The sequence below is a fragment of the Heptranchias perlo genome, unplaced genomic scaffold (assembly GCF_035084215.1).
Source record: "Heptranchias perlo isolate sHepPer1 unplaced genomic scaffold, sHepPer1.hap1 HAP1_SCAFFOLD_301, whole genome shotgun sequence".
NCBI lineage: Eukaryota > Metazoa > Chordata > Chondrichthyes > Hexanchiformes > Hexanchidae > Heptranchias > Heptranchias perlo.
The window spans coordinates 328,920-348,578 of NW_027139313.1; the positions used below are offsets into that span (position 1 = coordinate 328,920).

The window sequence follows — 19,659 nt, forward strand, 5'->3', positions numbered from 1 at the left end:
CGCCCTGTCACAGAGACTCACACAGACACACTCGCCCTGTCACAGAGACTCACACAGACACACACGCCCTGTCACAGAGACTCACACAGACACACACGCCCTGTCACAGAGACTCACACAGACACACACGCCCTCTCACAGAGACTCACACAGACACACATGCCCTGTCACAGAGACTCACACAGACACACACGCCCTGTCACAGAGACTCACACAGACACACTCGCCCTGTCACAGAGACTCACACAGACACACACGCCCTGTCACAGAGACTCACACAGACACACACGCCCTGTCACAGAGACTCACACAGACACACACGCCCTGTCACAGAGACTCACACAGACACACACGCCAAGTCACAGAGACTCACACAGACACACACGCCCTGTCACAGAGACTCACACAGACACACACGCCCCGTCACAGAGACTCACACAGACACACACGCCCTGTCATAATCAAGCTGTGGGCAGGATGGGACACTAACAGGAGGGAGAGAGCCCAGGGCACACTCCTGTATTCAGGATGGGACAGTAACAGGAGGGAGAGAGCCCAGGGCACACTCCTGTGAGCTGTGTGTTCCCAGTGCATCCGGTGCTGAGATTGTGGGGCTGGAACTGTGAGTCTGTGGGATGTGTTGTGTGTCGGTGAATCCCCTCCATTGTGTCTGGGAGAACGTGAGCACAGTGCCAGGGGCTTGTGTGATTAAACTGACTGCTACTGTGTGTCTCCACTGCAGTGTTTGCACTGAGTGTGCAGCACTGGGACCCACACACTGCTATTTAACAGGGATTCTGATTGAAGGCCATTGATTTAACATGGGATGAATCCAGTCTAAGAGGTAATATGGGGCTGACACTGTCTGAGAAATACTGACACTCCCACCCTGCAGCTGTCAATCATTGATCTGAGTGGAATAACCCTGTCTGACCAATCTCTTCTCTCCTCTCTAGGGCAAAGGTCACCGATGAGCCTGGATCCAAAGACAGTAAACTGGAACTTGGTTCTGTCTGATGATCTGAGATCAGTAACATGGACTGAATGGGAACAGCCCTACCCACCTCACCCAGAGAGGTTTAAAGACTGTCCCCAAGTCCTCTGCTCCCAGAGTTTCTCCTCAGGATCCCATTCCTGGGATACAGAGACTGATGGGAAGGACTGGGGAATAGGGATTGTGTGTGGGAGTGTCGAGAGGGAGGGAGGAATCTCATATCTTGGGAACAGCCGTAAATCCTGGTGTTTGGGATTTTCTGCTGATTTTCTCAGAGTTTGGCACAATTCCGAATTCACTGACCTCCCACCGATCCCGTCTAACATCAGGATCCGAGTTCAGTTGGACTACGAGGCCGGGACTCTGTCATTTCACCGGGTCACTGACTCACTGAGACATTTACACACATTTCAAACCACATTCACTGAACCCGTGTTTCCAGCATTTTATTGTCGGAATAAATCCCGAAAACTGTTAAATTAATCCTCACAGCTGAGACTCTGATGATGTCACTTCCAGGTCTGCCCCCTCTGATGATGTCACTTCCAGGTGTGACACTGTAGTGTTACAATTGATTGTTTTCTTCACTTGTATAATTTTACTTTAGATCCATAATTGTTGTGGGATTAATCTCAGCAATGAATCGTAGTAACGGCAGGTGTGACTGTATTAATCTCAGTAGTGAATGATAGTAGTGACAGGTGTGACTGTATTAATCTCAGTAGTGAATGATAGTAGTGACGGGTGTGACTGTATTAATCTCAGCAGTGAATGATAGCAGTGGCATGTGTGACTGTATTACTCTCAGTCGTGAATGATAGTAGTGACAGGTGTGACTGTATTAATCTCAGTAGTGAATGATAGTGGTGGCAGATGTGACTGTATTAATCTCAGTGGTGAATGATATTAGTGGCAGGTGTGACTGCATTAATCACAGTAGTGAATGATAGTAGTGACAGGTGTGACTATTAATCTCAGTAGTGAATGATAGTAGTGGCAGATGTGACTGTATTATCTCAGATGTGAATGATAGTAGTGACGGTTGTGACTGTATTAATCTCAGTGGTGAATGATATTAGTGGCAGGTGTGACTGCATTAATCTCAGTAGTGAATGACAGTAGTGACAGGTGTGACTGTATTAATCTCAGTCGTGAATGATAGTAGTGACAGGTCACGGTCTCTTTAAAGAGCTGCTCTGAAAAGCTGAGGCTGGGGTTGAAATTGTTCTTTGGCCGTAGCTCAAAACAGCGATGGTGAATCGACAGCCCGAGTTACACTGACTTCAGTGGAAAGGAAAATCGTGCAGGGTGTAAAATGGGCTGTCCATTCACTATCGCCCGTGTTGCACTAACACCAGAGACTAATTCCACCCCCGGGGTCTCCTGGGCATCGCTGAGAGCTTCTGGGACTGCCCAGGGGGGTAACACATCTGTCCTAAACTAAGTCAATGTATTGATAGATTGGACCAGACTGGGAACTTTTAATCTATGGTTTATGGGGTAATGATTTTTAGTTTATTGGACAGTAAGGTTCCTCCAGGCTCACGACCAACATGAAATGGTAATATTATGGGATGTTTAACTTCATTAGACACGAGGAAGTGACTGAGTGTGTGAGGTATAAACAGGAAAATTGCCCCACCAATTGGGGTCTACAATCAGTGTCCCAGGTGACCATGGGTGATAATGGGACATTTTGTGATAACCAAAACCAGCGGGTCGGGAAAAAGATGTGTGAGTGACCGGTGAGAAACAAAGATCACCTGGGAACAACCCCCAAAGGACATCAATCAGGGATCAATGCACAATCCAGTGAAAGTCAGGGAAGGGCAGTTAAGAATAGTTCATTGACAGCTTTCTCTTGGAGATGGTTGTGTCCTTGCTTATACTGAACAGTGAGAGGAATATTTTATAACCTGGCCACTACCCGAGACATCGGGACCGTGCAGGGGGAGATAAGCAAAGACCTCCAGACACCCCCCGATCTGTTGATAAGACAGACTGAAAGTGCAGGAATGGTTTGTATTTGATGTCACGTTTGGGATGATTTTGGGAAACCGCTGTGTGTAAATGTGATATGTTGCGTGTGAGGCAACTCGTATGTGGAATGCATGATGAAGATGCACTGAAGAACGGGTCTCAGACACGCTCAGTCACGTTGACAACATCACTACATGAAATGGTTAATGTGCTCAGGAGAGTGAGGACATCTACTGGGTCACTACTGATCTGAACTTATTTTAATCAAGGCACTGACACAAACTCCATAAACCGAGCAGTTAATGAAACAATCAGGATCGAGTTAAACACACTGGTACCTGTCAGAGGGATTGACATTAAAGTAAAGAGGGACAGAGAATTTGGATTTCCAGAATTCAGGGTTGGGTTTCTTTGAGTTAACAATGAAATTGGGACAACTGAGGGCCGGGGAGAAATAATACTCAGCCTGAATTATCCACAATGTATTATGATTTTCTTTGTCTCTATCATGATGTGTAATATTAACCAAATGAAACTTCGATTAGAAGAGCAAATGGCTGGAGATCGGTCTGTGATGCTAACAAGATGAGGACCTTGGATAAGGCACCCAGGATCCCACAAAGGAGGGGGAGGGAGGGGCTGTTGAAGATTGAGACTGAGAAGTAAGAAGGGAAACCACTTTCTTAGATTACTTCTGTAGTTTAAAACCCCTAATATTGATAGAGTGACAGTGCACATGAAACAACGTAATGCTGAGATTGAAAAGGGGACCTCTCCCCTTGGGAATCATGAATGGTGGGAGGTCGTCTATAATGTGGGACAGCATCCTTGGGTGAAAATCATGTCTATACTTTTTGTTATTGTTCAGCTTGTTATGATTGGAACACTTTTCTTTCATTTGTCATATTTGAAAGAACTTTTGTGTCGATGTCACGGTGATTAAACTTCTTGAAACAACAATTCTTAACCTTATCTGTGGTGAGTGCAATTCAGATTCATTGAATGATTTAAAGTCAGTTGTTCGATCGCTCACATTCACTTGAGGGGAGACTGAAGGATTTTGGACTTTTCAATCCCAGTTATTAATTACCTGCTAAAGGAGCTGAGTTTGGTTCAAAGTATTAATTCAACAAAGGAACTGTTAAACTGACTGTTCAAGGCAGCATGCTGGGAAGGTTGGTCACATTGGAAAAGTCTTATTCAGCAGACTGTCTAGACGGTTAAAGATAAGACAGCGGTGAGGCCTTGAATGTCTGTGAGAAGCTGTTGTAAACATCAGATGATGTCGTATCAACTTGTTTAAACCATGGGAAAGAGAGAGAGTGGGAAAAGGAACAACGGTGTGTTTTGAGCAGCAAGAAGGGTCTAAAACCAGCCATTTTCGTGAGATCGAAGGAGACAGTCCACGAGAGAGACCAGAGACAGACCAGAAGATCACAGCACAGGATGGTGGTGGAGAATTAACCTCTCAGTCTCCCAAAGCCGAAGAATTGGCCATTCTGAGTTTCGAGTTGTGCTTCTAATTAAGCTTGTATCAATCTCTATCTGTAAAACTGGTATTTTAATATTAATAAAACCAATTGGTTAGAAAAGTTTAAAGCCTTGTTTGATCTTGCCTCTGATTACCCTAAAGAGTAAATTAAAAACCCTCCAGTCACTCTGTCCCTAATAACAGATGTTGATGCTCAGTTGTTGAGTGTATTCAAGACTGGGATCGACAGATTTTTGGAATCTGAGGGAATCAAAGGATATGGGGAAAGGTGAGAAAGTGGAGTTGAGTTCGACGATCAGCCATGATCTTATTGAATGGCGGAGCAGGCTCGAGGGGCCGTGTGGCCCACTCCTGCTCCTGTTTCTTATGTTCTTATTCAAGAAACTTCCCCACAACAGGTGTTGCACTAATTGGCCTAATTGTCCTGCACGAAAGGGAAGTGTGTCAGTGAGAGTCAAAAGGAAAGAAAGATTTGCATTTATATAGCGCCTTCCACTACCTCGGGACGTCCCAAAGTACTTTACAGACAATGAAGTGTTTTTGAAGTGTGGTCACTGTTGTAATGTCGAAAAAGCAGCAGCCAATTTGTACACAGCAAGATCCCATAAACAGCAATGTGATAATGACCAGATAATCTGCTTTAGTGATGTTGGTTGAGGGATAAACATTGACCAGGAGACTGCTCTTCTTTGAAATGGTGCTGTAGGATCTTTTACATCCACCTGAGAGGGCAGATAGGGCCTTGGTTTAACATCAGATCCGAAAGACGGCACCTCCAACAGTGTAGCACTCCCTCAGTACTGTACTGGAGTGCAAGTCTCGGCTCAAGTTGCTGGAGTGGGGCTTGAACCCACAACCTTCTGACTCAGAGGTGAGAGTGCGATCACTGAGCCATGTGAAACAGTCTTGTGAGGTGTTTGGAGAATGTGGCTGTCATGGTGGAATAGCTGAGTGTGTGTGAGATGTGAGTTGTGGGTGAGTGAAGTTTGTAACAGTGCTGAGTGTGTGAGGATGGGGAGAAGGATGTTTCGTGAAGTGTGGTGCAGTGATTATATAGAATTACACAGAGTCTCCAGCACAGGAACAGGCCATTCGGCCCAACTGGTCCATGCTGGTGTTTATGCTCCACACGAGCCTCCTCCCACTCCTCTTCATCTCACCCTATCAGCATTTCCTTCTATTCCTTTCTCCCTCGTGTTTATTTAGTTTCCCTTTAAATGTATCCGTGCTATTCACCTCAACTACTCCTTGTGGTCGCACATTCCACATTCTAACCACTCTCTGGGTGAAGAAGTTTCTCCTGAATTCCCTATTGGATGGATTAGTGATGATCTTATATTGATGACCCCGAGTTTTAGACTCCCCCACAAGTGGGAACATTTTCTCTCCGTCTCCCCTATGAAACCCGTTCATAATCTTAAAATCCTCCATCAGCCGACAAACTGAGGAGGAGGAGGAGGAGGAGAGGCAGCGATCTCCACAGCCCCTTTCTGCCAGGGCTCCAAGAGATCAGCTCATTGAGGAGCGATTCCACGAACCTCAACTCCACCTCCCCATTCACCAGCAGTCCCACAATCCTTCCCTTTCCTCTGTCAATCACCATCACATCCTCCTCCTTCTCCCAACACTTATTGTTCCCGCCCTCACTTGACCACAGACAGAAAAACCAACACCAAATGTAAATTCAAACCTCAATTTATCAAACTAATCATTGCATTCTGCAAACAAAATGAAACAAATGACCTTGTGCATTCCCTTAGCGCCTGTCTTTCGTGTACCTTTCCCTATCCTGGTGCTCCTACGAGGAGCTGCCCCAGTGGCTGGAGCTTGGGAGGTGGAAGGCTGCTGAGCTTCCATTGGGGAGACTGCAGATGACCTTGGAGGACGACCTCGAGCAGCTCTGGGCCTATGGGGCCCGGCTGCAGACTGCACCATCTCGGCCTGGGCTGCAGCAGTCTGGGCCGGCTGGCTGAGTGGCACCAGTAAGGGCACTGGCGGAGTGTCTGGCGGGGCAGCAGGCATGCTGTCATCCTGAGAGAGGACAGCAAGTGCCTCTCCCATGGAGCCAAGGCCACTCTCCTGGGACGGAGCCTCAGCAATCCGAGGGCTCTGTTGGAGAATAGATTGCTGGACTGATGTGACGCCCTGGAAGCCCCTTTCAACAGTGGTTCCCAGAGCCAAGATGGCATCTGTCTGAGCTTCCATGGCAGCAGTTTGAGTTGTGATGGAAGCTCTCAGATTGGTCATCAGACGCTGCATCATGGTGAGTTCCACAGCTGTGCTGATAGAGGTGACCACCCATCCCACGTTGGAAAGGATGGGCTCCAAGCTCTGCTCAAAGCCCTGCGCTAAGTTGGAGCTGGACTCCTCCATGCTCTGTTACATTGTGCGCAAGTTCACCGGCAGGTGTCCCAGTGCACCAGGCATTTCTTGCTGTAAGCCCATGAGCCGCCTTCTGTAGCCTGGCCCATCGACGTCATCATCTGAGTCCCCTGCAGCACAACTAGTGTGTGACCTCATGAACTTGTGAACTAGTGTGTGACCTCATGAACTTATGAACTAGTGTGTGACCTCATGAACTTGTGAACTAGTGTGTGACCTCATGAACTTATGAACCAGTGTGTGACCTCATTAACTTGTGAACGAGTGTGTGACCTCATGAACTTGTGAACTAGTGTGTGACCTCATGAACTTGTGAACTAATGTGTGACCTCATGAACTAGTGAACTAATGTGTGACCTCATGAACTTGTGAACTAGTGTGTGACCTCATGAACTTGTGAACTAATGTGTGACCTCATGAACTTGTGAACTAGTGTGTGACCTCATGAACTTGTGAACTAGTGTGTGACCTCATGAACTTGTGAACTAGTGTGTGACCTCATGAACTTGTGAACTAGTGTGTTAGTGAGCATCCTGCGATATGTCTGGGTGATGAGGCTGTCATAGTATCACAATACCATAGTATGATACAGCACAGAAAGTGGCATTCGGCCCATCGTGCCTGTGCTGGCTCTTTGAAAGAACTATCCAATTAGTCCCACTCCCCTGCTCTTTCCCCATAGCCTTGTAAAATTTTCCCTTTAAGTATTTATTCAATTCCGTCTGAAAGTTACTATGAATCTGCTCCCACCACCCTTTCAGGCAGTGCATTCCAGATCAGAACAAATCGCTGTGTAAAAAATGCTTCCTAATGTCGCCTCTGGTTCTTTTGCCGATCACCTTCAATCTGTATCCTCTGGTCACCAACCCTCCTGCCACTGGAAACAATTTCTCCTTATTTACTCGATCAAAACCCCTCATGATATTGAACATCTCCATTAATCTCCTCTTAATTTTCTCTGTTCTGAGGAGAACAACCCCAGCTTCTCCAGTCTCTCCACATAACTCAAGTCCCTCATCCCTGGGACCATTCCAGTAAATCTCTTCTGCACCCTCTCTAAGGCCTTGACATCCTTCCTAAAGTATGGTGCCCAGAATTGAACACAATAATCCAGCTGGGACCTAACCAGTGTTTTATGAAGGTTTAGCATAACTTTCATGCTTTTGTACTCTCTGCCTCGATTAATAAAGCCCAGGTTCCCATATACTTTAACAGCCTCCTCAACATGTCCTGCCACCTTCAAAGATTTGTGTACATACACCCCCAGGTCTCTCTCCTCCTGCACCCCCTTTAAAATTGTACCATTTAGTTTATTTTGCCTCTCCTCATTCTTCCTACCAAAATGTATCACTTCACCACTTCTCTGCATTAAATTTCATCTCCCACGTGTCTGCCCATTTCACCAGTCTGTCTGTGTCCTCCTGAAGCCTGTTACTATCCCCCACATTGTTTAGCACATTTCTGAGTTTCATGTCATCTGAAAACTTTGAAATTATACCCTGTATACCCGAGTCCAGGTCATTAATTTAATGGTTGAATAGCTGGCAGTGTGTGTGTGAGATGTGAGTTGTAGGTGTGAAGTTTTCGATAGTTCTGAGTGTGTGAGGGTGAGGTTAAGCTCATCGATGGAAGTGTTGAGTCGTCATTGATAAAGATTGTAGGCAGGTGGGGGATGGGGTGGTGTGAATTCAGCAGTTGATGAGGTTAGTGGTGAAGCTGTTACGAGACGCCATTTGATGCCTTGACAGCTCTTGTCAGATCATTGAACTTCTTTTGATACTGCATCCAGGTTCGAGGAGCCGTGCTCCTGGCATTCACCTCCTCTGCGACCTCCTCCCACTGCCTCCTCATCAAGTGCCTGGAAAGCATCCTCCCCCCCGGGGATAGAGGATGTCCCTCCTCCTCTCCACCTCCTCCCCCCTCCCCCCCGGGGATAGAGGATGTCCCACCTCCTCTCCACCTCCTCCACCCCCCGGGAATAGAGGATGTCCCTCCTACTCTCCACCTCCCCCCTCCCCCGGGGATAGAGGATGTCCCTCCTCCTCTCCACCTCCCCCACCTCCCCCCCAGGGATAGAGGATGTCCCTCCTCCTCTCCACCTCCCCCCCACCCCGGGCATAGAGGATGTCCCTCCTCCTCTCCACCTCCCCCTCCCCCGGGGATAGAGGATGTCCCTCCTCCTCTCCACCTCCCCCCCGGGGATAGAGGATGTCCCTCCTCCTCTCCACCTCCCCCCCACCCCGGGCATAGAGGATGTCCCTCCTCCTCTCCACCTCCCCCCTCCCCGGGGATAGAGGATGTCCCTCCTCCTCTCCACCCCCCCCCCCACCCCGGGCATAGAGGATGTCCCTCCTCCTCTGCGGCTCCTCCCCCCCCCCCCCCGCGATAGAGGATGTCCTTCCTCCTCTCCACCTCCCCCCTCCCCAGGGGATAGAGGATGTCCCTCCTCCTCTCCCCCCCCCTCCCCCGGGGATAGAGGATGTCCCTCCTCCTCTCCACCTCCTCCCCCCCTCCCCCGGGGATAGAGGATGTCCCTCCTCCTCTCCACCTCCCTCCCCCCACCCCGGGGATAGAGGATGTCCCTCCTCCTCTCCACCTCCTCCCCCCCTCCCCCGGGGATAGAGGATGTCCCTCCTCCTCTCCACCTCCCCCCCTCCCCCGGGGATAGAGGATGTCCCTCCTCCTCTCCACCTCCACCCCCCGGGGATAGAGGATGTCCATCCTCCTCTCCCCCCCCTCCCCTGGGGATAGAGGATGTCCCTCCTCCTCTCCACCCACCCTCCCCCCGGGGATAGAGGATGTCCCTCCTCCTCTCCACCCCCCCCTCCCCCGGGGATAGAGGATGTCCCTCCTCCTCTCCACCTCCCCCCCCACCCCCGGGGATAGAGGATGTCCCTCCTCCTCTCCACCTCCCCCCCTCCCCCGGGGATAGAGGATGTCCCTCCTCCTCTCCACCTCCCCCCCCCCCCCCCGGGGATAGAGGATGTCCCTCCTCCTCTCCACCTCCCCCCCACCCCCGGGGATTGAGGATGTCCCTCCTCCTCTCCACCTCCTCCCCCCCTCCCCCGGGGATAGAGGATGTCCCTCCTCCTCTCCACCTCCCCCCCTCCCCCGGGGATAGAGGATGTCCCTCCTCCTCTCCACCCCCCCTCCCCCGGGGATAGAGGATGTCCCTCCTCCTCTCCACCTCCCCCCTCCCCCGGGGATAGAGGATGTCCCTCCTCCTCTCCAACTCCCCCCCTCCCCCGGGGATAGAGGATGTCCCTCCTCCGCTCCACCTCCCCCCCCCCTCCCCCGGGGATAGAGGATGTCCCTCCTCCTCTCCACCTCCCCCCCCTCCCCCGGGGATAGAGGATGTCCCTCCTCCTCTCCACCTCCGCCCCCCCGGGGATAGAGGATGTCCCTCCTCCTCTCCACCTCCCCCCCCCCCGGGGATAGAGGATGTCCCTCCTCCTCTCCACCTCCCCCTCCCCCCGGGGATAGAGGATGTCCCTCCTCCTCTCCACCTCCCCCCTCCCCCGGGGATAGAGGATGTCCCTCCTCCTCTCCACCTCCCCCCCTCCCCCGGGGATAGAGGATGTCCCTCCTCCTCTCCACCTCCCCCCCTCCCCTGGGGATAGAGGATGTCCCTCCTCCTCTCCACCTCCCCCCCTCCCCCGGGGATAGAGGATGTCCCTCCTCCTCTCCACCTCCCCCCCCGCCCCCCGGGGATAGAGGATGTCCCTCCTCCTCTCCACCTCCCCTCCCCCGGGGATAGAGGATGTCCCTCCTCCTCTCCACCTCCCCTCCCCCGGGGATAGAGGATGTCCCTCCTCCTCTCCACCTCCCCCCCTCCCCCGGGGATAGAGGATGTCCCTCCTCCTCTCTTCCTCCACCCCACCGGGGATAGAGGATGTCCCTCCTCCTCTCCACCCCCCCCCCCTTCCCCGGGGATAGAGGATGTCCCTCCTCCTCTCCACCTCCCCCCCTCCCCCGGGGATAGAGGATGTCCCTCCTCCTCTCCACCTCCCCCCCCGCCCCCCGGGGATAGAGGATGTCCCTCCTCCTCCCCCCCTCCCCCGGGGATAGAGGATGTCCCTCCTCCTCTCCACCTCCCCCTCCCCCGGGGATAGAGGATGTCCCTCCTCCTCTCCACCTCCCCCCCTCCCCCGGGGATAGAGGATGTCCCTCCTCCTCTCTTCCTCCACCCCCCCGGGGATAGAGGATGTCCCTCCTCCTCTCCACCTCCCCCCCCCCCCCCGGGGATAGAGGATGTCCCTCCTCCTCTCCACCTCCCCCCCTCCCCCGGGGATAGAGGATATCCCTCCTCCTCTCCACCTCCCCCTCCCCCCGGGGATAGAGGATGTCCCTCCTCCTCTCCACCTCCCCTCCCCCGGGGATAGAGGATGTCCCTCATCCTCTCCACCTCCCCCTCCCCCGGGGATAGAGGATGTCCCTCCTCCTCTCCACCTCCCCCCTCCCCCGGGTTTAGAGGATGTCCCTCCTCCTCTCCACCTCCCCCCTCCCCCGGGTTTAGAGGATATCCCTCCTCCTCTCCACCTCCCCCTCCCCCCGGGGATAGAGGATGTCCCTCCTCCTCTCCACCTCCCCTCCCCCGGGGATAGAGGATGTCCCTCATCCTCTCCACCTCCCCCCCTCCCCCGGGGATAGAGGATGTCCCTCCTCCTCTCCACCTCCCCCCTCCCCCGGGTTTAGAGGATGTCCCTCCTCCTCTCCACCCCCCCTCCCCCCCGGGGATAGAGGATGTCCCTCCTCCTCTCCACCTCCCCCTCCCCCCCGGGGATAGAGGATGTCCCTCCTCCTCTCCACCTCCCGCCCTCCCCCGGGGATAGAGGATGTCCCTCCTCCTCTCCACCTCCGCCCCCCGGGGATAGAGGATGTCCCTCCTCCTCTCCACCCCCCCCTTCCCCGGGGATAGAGGATGTCCCTCCTCCTCTCCACCTCCCCCCCCCCCCCGGGGATAGAGGATGTCCCTCCTCCTCTCCACCTCCTCCGCCCCCCGGGGATAGAGGATGTCCCTCCTCCTCTCCACCTCCCCCCCTCCCCTGGGGATAGAGGATGTCCCTCCTCCTCTCCACCTCCCCCCCTCCCCCGGGGATAGAGGATGTCCCTCCTCCTCTCCACCTCCCCCCCCTCCCCCCGGGGATAGAGGATGTCCCTCCTCCTCTCCACCTCCCCCCCCTCCCCCGGGGATAGAGGATGTCCCTCCTCCTCTCCACCTCCCCCCTCCCCCGGGGATAGAGGATGTCCCTCCTCCTCTCCACCTCCCCCCCCCTCCCCCGGGGATAGAAGATGTCCCTCCTCCTCTCCACCTCCCCCCCCCCCGCCCCCCGGGGATAGAGGATGTCCCTCCTCCTCTCCACCTCCCCCCTCGCCAGGGGATAGAGGATGTCCCTCCTCCTCTCCACCTCCCCCCTCGCCAGGGGATAGAGGATGTCCCTCCTCCTCTCCACCTCCCCCCTCGCCAGGGGATAGAGGATGTCCCTCCTCCTCTCCACCTCCCCCCCCACCCCTGGGGATAGAGGATGTCCCTCCTCCTCTCCACCTCCCCCTCCCCCGGGGATAGAGGATGTCCCTCCTCCTCTCCTCCTCCACCCCCCGGGGATAGAGGATGTCCCTCCTCCTCTCCACCTCCCCCCCTCCCCCGGGGATAGAGGATGTCCCTCCTCCTCTCCACCTCCCCCTCCCCCCGGGGATAGAGGATGTCCCTCCTCCTCTCCACCTCCCCCTCCCCCCGGGGATAGAGGATGTCCCTCCTCCTCTCCACCTCCCCCCCCCCCCCGGGGATAGAGGATGTCCCTCCTCCTCTCCACCTCCCCCCCCCTCACCCGGGGATAGAGGATGTTCCTCCTCCTCTCCACCTCCCCCCCCCCCCCCCCCCGGGGATAGAGGATGTCCCTCCTCCTCTCCACCTCCCCCCCCCCTCCCCCGGGGATAGAGGATGTCCCTCCTCCTCTCCACCTCCCCCCCCCCTCCCCCGGGGATAGAGGATGTCCCTCCTCCTCTCCACCTCCCCCCCCCTCCCCCGGGGATAGAGGATGTCCCCTCCTCCTCTCCACCTCCCCCCCCCTCCCCCGGGGATAGAGGATGTCCCCTCCTCCTCTCCTCCCCCTCCTCCCCCGGGGATAGAGGATGTCCCTCCTCCTCTCCACCTCCCCCCCCACTCCCCCGGGGATAGAGGATGTCCCTCCTCCTCTCCCTCCCCCCCTCCTCCCCCGGGGATAGAGGATGTCCCTCCTCCTCTCCACCCTCCCCCCCACTCCCCCGGGGATAGAGGATGTCCCTCCTCCTCTCCACCTCCCCCCCCCCTCCCCCGGGGATAGAGGATGTCCCTCCTCCTCTCCACCTCCCCCCCTCCCCCGGGGATAGAGGATGTCCCTCCTCCTCTCCAACTCCCCCCCCCCCCCGGGGATAGAGGATGTCCCTCCTCCTCTCCACCTCCCCCCCGGGGATAGAGGATGTCCCTCGCTCCTCTCCACCTCCTCCCCCTCCCCCGGGGATAGAGGATGTCCCTCCTCCTCTCCACCTCCCCCTCCCCCGGGGATAGAGATGTCCCTCCTCCTCTCCACCTCCCCCTCCCCCGGGGATAGAGGATGTCCCTCCTCCTCCCCACCTCCCCCTCCCCCCGGGATAGAGGATGTCCCTCCTCCTCTCCACCTCCTCCCCCTCCCCCGGGGATAGAGGATGTCCCTCCTCCTCTCCACCTCTCCCCCCCCCTCCCCCGGGGATAGAGGATGTCCCTCCTCCTCTCCCACCTCTCATAGAGGATGTCCCTCCTCCTCTCCACCTCTCCCCCCCTCCCCCGGGGATAGAGGATGTCCCTCCTCCTCTCCACCTCCGCCCCCCGGGATAGAGGATGTCCCTCCTCCTCTCCACCTCCTCCCCTCCCCGGGGATAGAGGATGTCCCTCCTCCTCTCCACCTCCCCCCCTCCCCCGGGGATAGAGGATGTCCCTCCTCCTCTCCACCTCCCTCCCCCGGGGATCGAGGATGTCCCTCCTCCTCTCCACCTCCCCCCCTCCCCCGGGGATAGAGGATGTCCCTCCTCCTCTCCACCTCCCCCCCGGGGATAGAGGATGTCCCTCCTCCTCTCCACCTCCCCCCCTCCCCCGGGGATAGAGGATGTCCCTCCTCCTCTCCACCTCCCCCCCTCCCCGGGGATAGAGGATGTCCCTCCTCCTCTCCCCCCCCCCCCGGGGATAGAGGATGTCCCTCCTCCTCTCCACCTCCCCCCTCCCCCGGGGATAGAGGATGTCCCTCCTCCTCTCCACCTCCCCCCTCCCCCGGGGATAGAGGATGTCCCTCCTCCTCTCCACCTCCCCCCCCCCCTGGGATAGAGGATGTCCTCCTCCTCTCCATCTCCCCCCCTCCCCCGGGGATAGAGGATGTCCCTCCTCCTCTCCACCTCCCCCCCCGCCCCCGGGGATAGAGGATGTCCCTCCTCCTCTCCCCTCCGGAAGGAGTCCCTCCTCTCACCTCCCTCCCCGGGGATAGAGGATGTCCCTCCTCCTCTCCACCTCCCCCCCTCCCCCGGGGATAGAGGATGTCCCTCCTCCTCTCCACCTCCCCCCTCCCCCGGGGATAGAGGATGTCCCTCCTCCTCTCCACCTCCCCCCCTCCCCCGGGGATAGAGGATGTCCCTCCTCCTCTCCACCTCCCCCCCTCCCCGGGGATAGAGGATGTCCCTCCTCCTCTCCACCTCCCCCCCCTCCCCCGGGGATAGAGGATGTCCCTCCTCCTCTCCACCTCCCCCCCCCTCCCCCGGGGATAGAGGATGTCCTCCTCCTCTCCACCTCTCCCCCCCCTCCCCCGGGGATAGAGGATGTCCCTCCTCCTCTCCACCTCCCCCCCCCTCCCCCGGGGATAGAGGATGTCCCTCCTCCTCTCCACCTCCCCCCCCCCCCGGGGATAGAGGATGTCCCTCCTCCTCTCCCCCCCCCTCCCCCGGGGATAGAGAATGTCCCTCCTCCTCTCCACCTCCTCCCCCCTCCCCCGGGGATAGAGGATGTCCCTCCTCCTCTCCACCTCCCCCTCCCCCGGGGATAGAGGATGTCCCTCCTCCTCTCCACCTCCTCCCCGGGGATAGAGGATGTCCCTCCTCCTCTCCACCTCCCCCTCCCCCGGGGATAGAGGATGTCCCTCCTCCTCTCCACCTCCTCCCCCCCTCCCCCGGGGATAGAGGATGTCCCTCTCCTCTCCCCCCCCCCTCCCCCGGGGATAGAGGATGTCCCTCCTCCTCTCCGCCCGCCCCCCCTCCCCGGGGATAGAGGATGTCCCTCCTCCTCTCCACCTCCTCCCCCCCTCCCCCGGGATAGAGGATGTCCCTCCTCCTCTCCACCTCCCCCCTCCCCCGGGATAGAGGATGTCCCTCCTCCTCTCCACCTCCCCCCTCCCCCGGGGATAGAGGATGTCCCTCCTCCTCTCCACCTCCCCCCCCTCCCCAGGGATAGAGGATGTCCCTCCTCCTCTCCACCCTCCCCCCGGGGATAGAGGATGTCCCTCCTCCTCTCCACCTCCCCCCTCCCCCGGGGATAGAGGATGTCCCCTCCTCCTCTCCACCTCCTCCCCCCTCCCCCGGGGATAGAGGATGTCCCTCCTCCTCTCCACCTCCCCCCTCCCCCGGGGATCAGAGGATGTCCCCTCCTCCTCTCCACCTCCTCCCCCCTCCCCCGGGGATAGAGGATGTCCCTCCTCCTCTCCACCCCCCCCTCCTCCCGGGGATAGAGGATGTCCCTCCTCCTCTCCACCTCCCCCCTCCCCCGGGGATAGAGGATGTCCCTCCTCCTCTCCACCTCCCCCCCCCACCCCGGGGATAGAGGATGTCCCTCCTCCTCTCCACCCCCCCTCCCCCGGGATAGAGGATGTCCCTCCTCCTCTCCACCTCCCCCCCTCCCCCGGGGATAGAGGATGTCCCTCCTCCTCTCCACCTCCCCCCCTCCCCCGGGGATAGAGGATGTCCCTCCTCCTCTCCACCCTCCCCCCCCCCCCCCGGGGATAGAGGATGTCCCTCCTCCTCTCCACCTCCCCCCCTCCCCCGGGGATAGAGGATGTCCCTCCTCCTCTCCCCCCCCCTCCCCCGGGGATAGAGGATGTCCCTCCTCCTCTCCACCTCCTCCCCCCCCTCCCCCGGGGATAGAGGATGTCCCTCCTCCTCTCCACCTCCCTCCCCCTCCCCCGGGGATAGAGGATGTCCCTCCTCCTCTCCACCTCCTTGCCCCCCTCCCCCGGGGATAGAGGATGTACCTCCTCCTCTCCACCTCCCCCCGCTCCCCCGTGGATAGAGGATGTCCCTCCCCCTCTCCACCTCCCGCCCGGGATTAGAGGATGTCCCTCCTCCTCTCCACCCCTCCCCCCTCCCCCGGGGATAGAGGATGTCCCTCCTCCTCTCCACCTCCCCCCCTCCCCCGGGGATAGAGGATGTCCCTCCTCCTCTCCACCTCCCCCCCCTCCCCCGGGATAGAGGATGTCCCTCCTCCTCTCCACCTCCCCCCCTCCCCCGGGGATAGAGGATGTCCCTCCTCCTCTCCACCTCCCCCTCCCCCCCGGGGATAGAGGATGTCCCTCCTCCTCTCCACCTCCCCCCCTCCCCCCGGGGATAGAGGATGTCCCTCCTCCTCTCCACCTCCCCCCCTCCCCCGGGGATAGAGGATGTCCCTCCTCCTCTCCACCTCCCCCCCTCCCCCGGGGATAGAGGGATGTCCCTCCTCCTCTCCACCTCCCCCTCCCCCCCCGGGGATAGAGGATGTCCCTCCTCCTCTCCACCTCCCCCCCTCCCCCGGGGATAGAGGATGTCCCTCCTCCTCTCCACCTCCCCCCTCCCCCGGGGATAGAGGATGTCCCTCCTCCTCTCCACCCCCCCCTCCCCGGGGATAGAGGATGTCCCTCCTCCTCTCCCCCCCTCCCCCCCGGGGATAGAGGATGTCCCTCCTCCTCTCCACCTCCCCCCCTCCCCCGGGGATAGAGGATGTCCTCCTCCTCTCCACCTCGCCTCCCCCCCCCCCCGGGGATAGAGGATGTCCCTCCTCCTCTCCACCTCCCCCCTCCCCCGGGGATAGAGGATGTCCCTCCTCCTCTCCACCTCCCCCTCCCCGGGGATAGAGGATGTCCCTCCTCCTCTCCCTCCCCCCCCTCCCCCGGGATAGAGGATGTCCCTCCTCCTCTCCCCCCCCCCCTCCCCCGGGGATAGAGGATGTCCCTCCTCCTCTCCACCTCCCCCCTCCCCCCGGGGATAGAGGATGTCCCTCCTCCTCTCCACCTCCCCCTCCCCCGGGGATAGAGGATGTCCCTCCTCCTCTCCACCTCCCCCTCCCCCGGGGATAGAGGATGTCCCTCCTCCTCTCCACGCTCCCCCTCCCCCGGGGATAGAGGATGTCCCTCCTCCTCTCCACCTCCCCCCTCCCCCGGGGATAGAGGATGTCCCTCCTCCTCTCCACCTCCGCCCCCCGGGGATAGAGGGATGTCCCTCCTCCTCTCCACCCCCCCCTCCCCCCGGGGTTAGAGGATGTCCCTCCTCCTCTCACCCCCCCCCCTTCCCCGGGGATAGAGGATGTCCCTCCTCCTCTCCACCTCCCCCCCCCCCCCGGGGATAGAGGATGTCCCTCCTCCTCTCCCACCCCCCCCCGGGATAGAGGATGTCCCTCCTCCTCTCCACCTCCCCCCTCCCCCGGGGATAGAGGATGTCCCTCCTCCTCTCCACCATCCCCCCCCCCCCGACCCCCGGGGATAGAGGATGTCCCTCCTCCCTCCCACCTCCCCCCTCCCCAGGGGATAGAGGATGTCCTCCTCCTCTCCACCTCCCCCCCCCCCGGGGATAGAGGATGTCCCTCCTCCTCTCCACCTCCCCCCCCCCCGGGATAGAGGATGTCCCTCCTCCTCTCCACCTCCCCCCTCCCCCCGGGGATAGAGGATGTCCCTCCTCCTCTCCACCTCCCCCCCCACCCCCGGGGATAGAGGATGTCCCTCCTCCTCTCACCTCCCCCCTCCCCCGGGGATAGAGGATGTCCCTCCTCCTCTCCACCCCCCCCCTCCCCCCCCGGGGATAGAGGATGTCCCTCCTCCTCTCCACCCCCCCCCTCCCCCCCGGGGATAGAGGATGTCCCTCCTCCTCTCCACCTCCCCCCTCCCCCGGGGATAGAGGATGTCCCTCCTCCTCTCCACCTCCCCCCCCTCCCCCGGGGATAGAGGATGTCCCCTCCTCCTCTCCGACCCTCCCCCCCCTCCCCCGGGGATAGAGGATGTCCCTCCTCCTCTCCACCTCCCTCCCCCGGGGATAGAGAATGTCCCTCCTCCTCTCCACCTCCTCCCCCGGGGATAGAGAATGTCCCTCCTCCTCTCCACCTCCTCCCCCCCTCCCCCGGGATAGAGGATGTCCCTCCTCCTCTCACCTCCCCCCCCCCCCCGGGGATAGAGGATGTCCCTCTCCTCTCCCCCCCCCTCCCCCGGGGATAGAGGATGTCCCTTCTCCTCTCCGCCCGCCCCCCCTCCGGGGATAGAGGATGTCCCTCCTCCTCTCCACCTCCTCCCCCCCCCTCCCCCCGGGGATAGAGGATGTCCCTCCTCCTCTCCACCTCCCCCCCTCCCCGGGGATAGAGGATGTCCCTCCTCCTCTCCACCTCCCCCCCTCCCCCGGGGATAGAGGATGTCCCTCCTCCTCTCCACCTCCACCCCCCGGGATAGAGGATGTCCCTCCTCCTCTCCACCACCCCCTCCCCCGGGGATAGAGGATGTCCCTCCTCCTCTCCACCTCCCCCTCCCCGGGGATAGAGGATGTCCCTCCTCCTCTCCCCCCCCTCCCCCCGGGGATAGAGGATGTCCCTCCTCCTCTCCACCTCCCCCCCCCCCCAGGGATAGAGGATGTCCCTCCTCCTCTCCACCTCCCCCCCCGGGGATAGAGGATGTCCCTCCTCCTCTCCACCTCCCCCTCCCCCGGGGATAGAGGATGTCCCTCCTCCTCTCCCACCTCCTCCCCCTCCCCCGGGGATAGAGGATGTCCCTCCTCCTCTCCACCTCCTCCCCCCCTCCCCCGGGATAGAGGATGTCCCTCCTCCTCTCCACCCCCCCTCCCCCCGGGGATAGAGGATGTCCCTCCTCCTCTCCACCTCCCCCCCTCCCCCGGGGATAGAGGATGTCCCTCCTCCTCTCCACCTCCCCCCCGGGGATAGAGGATGTCCCTCCTCCTCTCCACCTCCCCCCGGGGATAGAGGATGTCCCTCCTCCTCTCCACCTCCCCCCCGGGGATAGAGGATGTCCCTCCCCCTCTCCACCTCCCCCCCCGGGGATAGAGGATGTCCTCCTCCTCTCCTCCACCCCCCCCCTCCCCCGGGGATAGAGGATGTCCCTCCTCCTCTCCACCTCCCCCCCCTCCCTCCGGGGATAGAGGATGTACCTCCTCCTCTCCACCTCCCCCCCCTCCCCCGTGGATAGAGGATGTCCCTCCTCCTCTCCACCTCCCCCTCCCCCCCCCGGGGATAGAGGATGTCCCTCCTCCTCTCCACCTCCCCCCCGGGATAGAGGATGTCCCTCCTCCTCTCCACCTCCCCCCCGGGGATAGAGGATGTCCCTCCCTCCTCTCCACCTCCCCCCCCCGGGGATAGAGGATGTCCCTCCTCCTCTCCACCCCCCCCTCCCCCGGGGATAGAGGATGTCCCTCCTCCTCTCCACCTCCCCCCCTCCCCGGGGATAGAGGATGTCCCTCCTCCTCTCCACCTCCCCCCCTCCCCCGGGGATAGAGGATGTCCCTCCTCCTCTCCTCCTCCCCCCCTCCCCCGGGGATAGAGGATGTCCCTCCTCCTCTCCACCTCCCCCCCCCCCCC

The 19,659-nt window shown here is 59.1% G+C and overlaps 1 protein-coding gene across 1 annotated transcript; it reads left to right on the top strand.

Moving 5' to 3' along the window:
* Positions 1-528: 528 nt before the first annotated feature.
* LOC137311125 (E3 ubiquitin-protein ligase TRIM39-like) lies at positions 529-1,615 on the top strand. Its single transcript, XM_067978493.1, has 2 exons — positions 529-536; positions 880-1,615. Exons 1-2 carry the CDS (start codon positions 529-531, stop codon positions 1,475-1,477), a joined length of 606 nt encoding a protein of 201 aa, XP_067834594.1. The 3' UTR covers positions 1,478-1,615.
* Positions 1,616-19,659: the final 18,044 nt, after the last annotated feature.